The 2,500-nt window shown below is 44.4% G+C and overlaps 1 protein-coding gene across 1 annotated transcript in view; it reads right to left on the reverse strand.

The window, feature by feature from the left end:
* The window catches only part of qsox2 (quiescin Q6 sulfhydryl oxidase 2), a 24,341-nt gene extending 24,259 nt beyond the window's left edge, over nt 1-82 (reverse strand). The window contains 1 exon segment of the mRNA XM_053324777.1: nt 1-82. This exon segment is cut by the window's left edge and continues 15 nt beyond it. Within this exon segment, the coding sequence (XP_053180752.1) occupies nt 1-82 (82 nt within the window).
* Nucleotides 83-2,500: the final 2,418 nt, after the last annotated feature.

A 2,500-nucleotide genomic window follows, 5' to 3' on the forward strand; every position in this document is an offset into this window, starting at 1 on the left:
CCAGAGCTTTCCATGTGCTGGAGTACTGGATGCAGTGTCCACACCAGGAGGAGTAAAACTGCACCAGCCAGGCCGACGCCATCTGTTCTTCCTCCCTCCCTCCTTCTCTCCTCCCTTCCTCCCTCCTTCCTTTCCTTCCTTCTTCCTCCCTTGCTTCCTCCTTTCCTTCCTTCTTCCCTCCTTTCCTTCCTACCTTCCTTCCTTCCTCCCTCCTCCCTCCCTTCCTCCCTCCCTCCCTTCCTTCTTCCTCCTTCCTTCCTTCTTCCCTCCTTTCCTTCCTACCTCCTTCCCTTCTTCCTCCTTTCCTTCCCTTCCTCCCTCCTTTCCTTCCTTCTTCCCTCCTTTCTTCTTCCTCCCTTCCTTCCTTCTTTCTTCCCTTCCTCCCTCCCTCCTTCTCTCTTTCTTTCCTCCCCCCTACCTCCCCCCCTACCTTCCTTCCTACCTTCCTCTGAGTGAGATGAAGATGAAGAAGAATCAGAAAACACGCTGACTGATACTTTAAGATTAATCGATCTTACTCAGATTAAGAGATTAACTGATAACTAGACGCATTTTAAAAGGAGTCTGGGTGGGGGGGGGGGGTCTGGTGGGGGTCAGCTGGGAGTACCTTTGACGTCCTGAGCCAGAGCTTTCCATGTGCTGGAGTACTGGATGCAGTGTCCACACCAGGAGGAGTAAAACTGCACGAGCCAGGCCGACGACGAGTTAGTGACGGCGGGCTTCAGGCTGCTGCTGCTCAGGATCTCCAGCGGGTCGTCCTCCGTGTACAGCCGGGCTGAGGAGCACCATGAGGCGGGGGAGCAGCAACAGGAGCACCGCCGCCACCACCGCTGCTGCTTGGAGCCAGAACCGGAACCGGAGCATCCTCCCGCCGCCGCCGCCGCCGCTGCCTGGTGACCGGGACCGGGGGACAGAGACACACGGATAGCGGGGTGTCAGGGGGTCGGGGTGGAGGTGTATGGGGTGGGGGGGTTCCGGTAGAGAAAGAGAGCTGAGGACCGGGCAGCAGACATGAGAACAGCTGCTAAAGGATACGTGTGTTTACTACAGAGAGCAGCCGGAAGTAGGAGAGGTCTCACTCTGACGCAGAAACAAAGAACCGACAAAGAACCGACAGAGGATGATGACCTGCGGGGGGCGCTAGTGTTCATCAGCCCTGGATCTGATTCTGATCTGGTTATAATTCATTCATTCATTCAGTCAGTCCTTCCTTCCTTCCTTCCTTCCTTCCTTCTTTCCTTCCTTCCTTCCTTCCTTCCTTCAGTCAGTCAGTCAGTCAGTCAGTCAGTCAGTCATTCCTTCCTTCCTTCCTTCATCCATCCATCCATTCATTCATCCATTCATTCCGTCATTCCTTCCTTCCTTCATTCCTTCCTTCCTTCATTCATTCCTTCCTTCATTCATTCCTTCCTTCATTCCTTCCTTCATTCATTCCTTCCTTCATTCCTTCCTTCCTTCATTCCTTCATTCGTTCCTTCATTCATTCATTTTTCTACGAGTATTAGGGCCACTGAGAAAAAAAGTCAAAATTCTGATTTTTTTCCAAAACCTAAAAAAAATAATAAAAAATTTAAGGGTTAGACTCCCCCCCCCCCCCCCCCCCCCCCAAAAAAAAAAAATACAGGGGGAAGACTGCTCTTAGAATTGTGACTTTTTCAGTAATTGTCTTCCATAATTTTTTCCAGCCACTCATCAGGTTCAGATTCATTTTATTCTTTGTCCCAACAGTTCATTTAGTTTGCAGCAGGAACAAAAAAACACAACCAACATTAAATTAGTCACGTGATGAGCTCTGATGGGTTTATTGGCTCCTTCTGCACATTTATTTATTTATTAATTATTGTTTTACAAACCGGCATCTATTATTATTATTATTATTATTATTAATATTATTTTGTATTATGTATGTCATTTTCTTTTTATGTGCAAATAAACTAAACTTTAATTTAAACTATTAAAGTAAAATCACAGTTACTACCTCTGGGTAGTTGTTATTTATTCATTTCTATTATTTAATGAGTTATTTTTATATAATTGTTAAAAAGGACCAAAATAAATCACTACTACTGTTTGCAGTCTTGTTAACTCCTGATCGTCCCTGAACGCAACACTTTAATAATAATAATTATAATAAAATGTTTCAACGACAGCTTTTAAAAATAAATAAAACAATAAAAGAAAAACCGTCTCACTTATTCTTTACGTTGCTATGGTAACGGCTCGTCTTTAGTTTCCCGCGCGGAGTGACTCATCTCCTTTAGAGACGATCTTTGCAGAGCTGCGCGTGACGCAATGGCTGACGGTAAAAAAACATAAAACACGATGCTGCAATCAGGACAGTCGGAAATTACAGCTTCCTGTTAAATAAAGTAATAAATAACAATAAAACAAAATAAAATCCACATCAGTTATTTACTTTATAATAATAGTTTACTTAGTTACAGTTAAAAACATATTAACTGTTTTTAAAGTCTTATCAGTAGATTTATTGTTCTGTTCA

Source organism: Scomber japonicus, chromosome 9 (genome assembly GCF_027409825.1).
Source record: "Scomber japonicus isolate fScoJap1 chromosome 9, fScoJap1.pri, whole genome shotgun sequence".
Classification (NCBI taxonomy): Eukaryota; Metazoa; Chordata; class Actinopteri; order Scombriformes; family Scombridae; genus Scomber; species Scomber japonicus.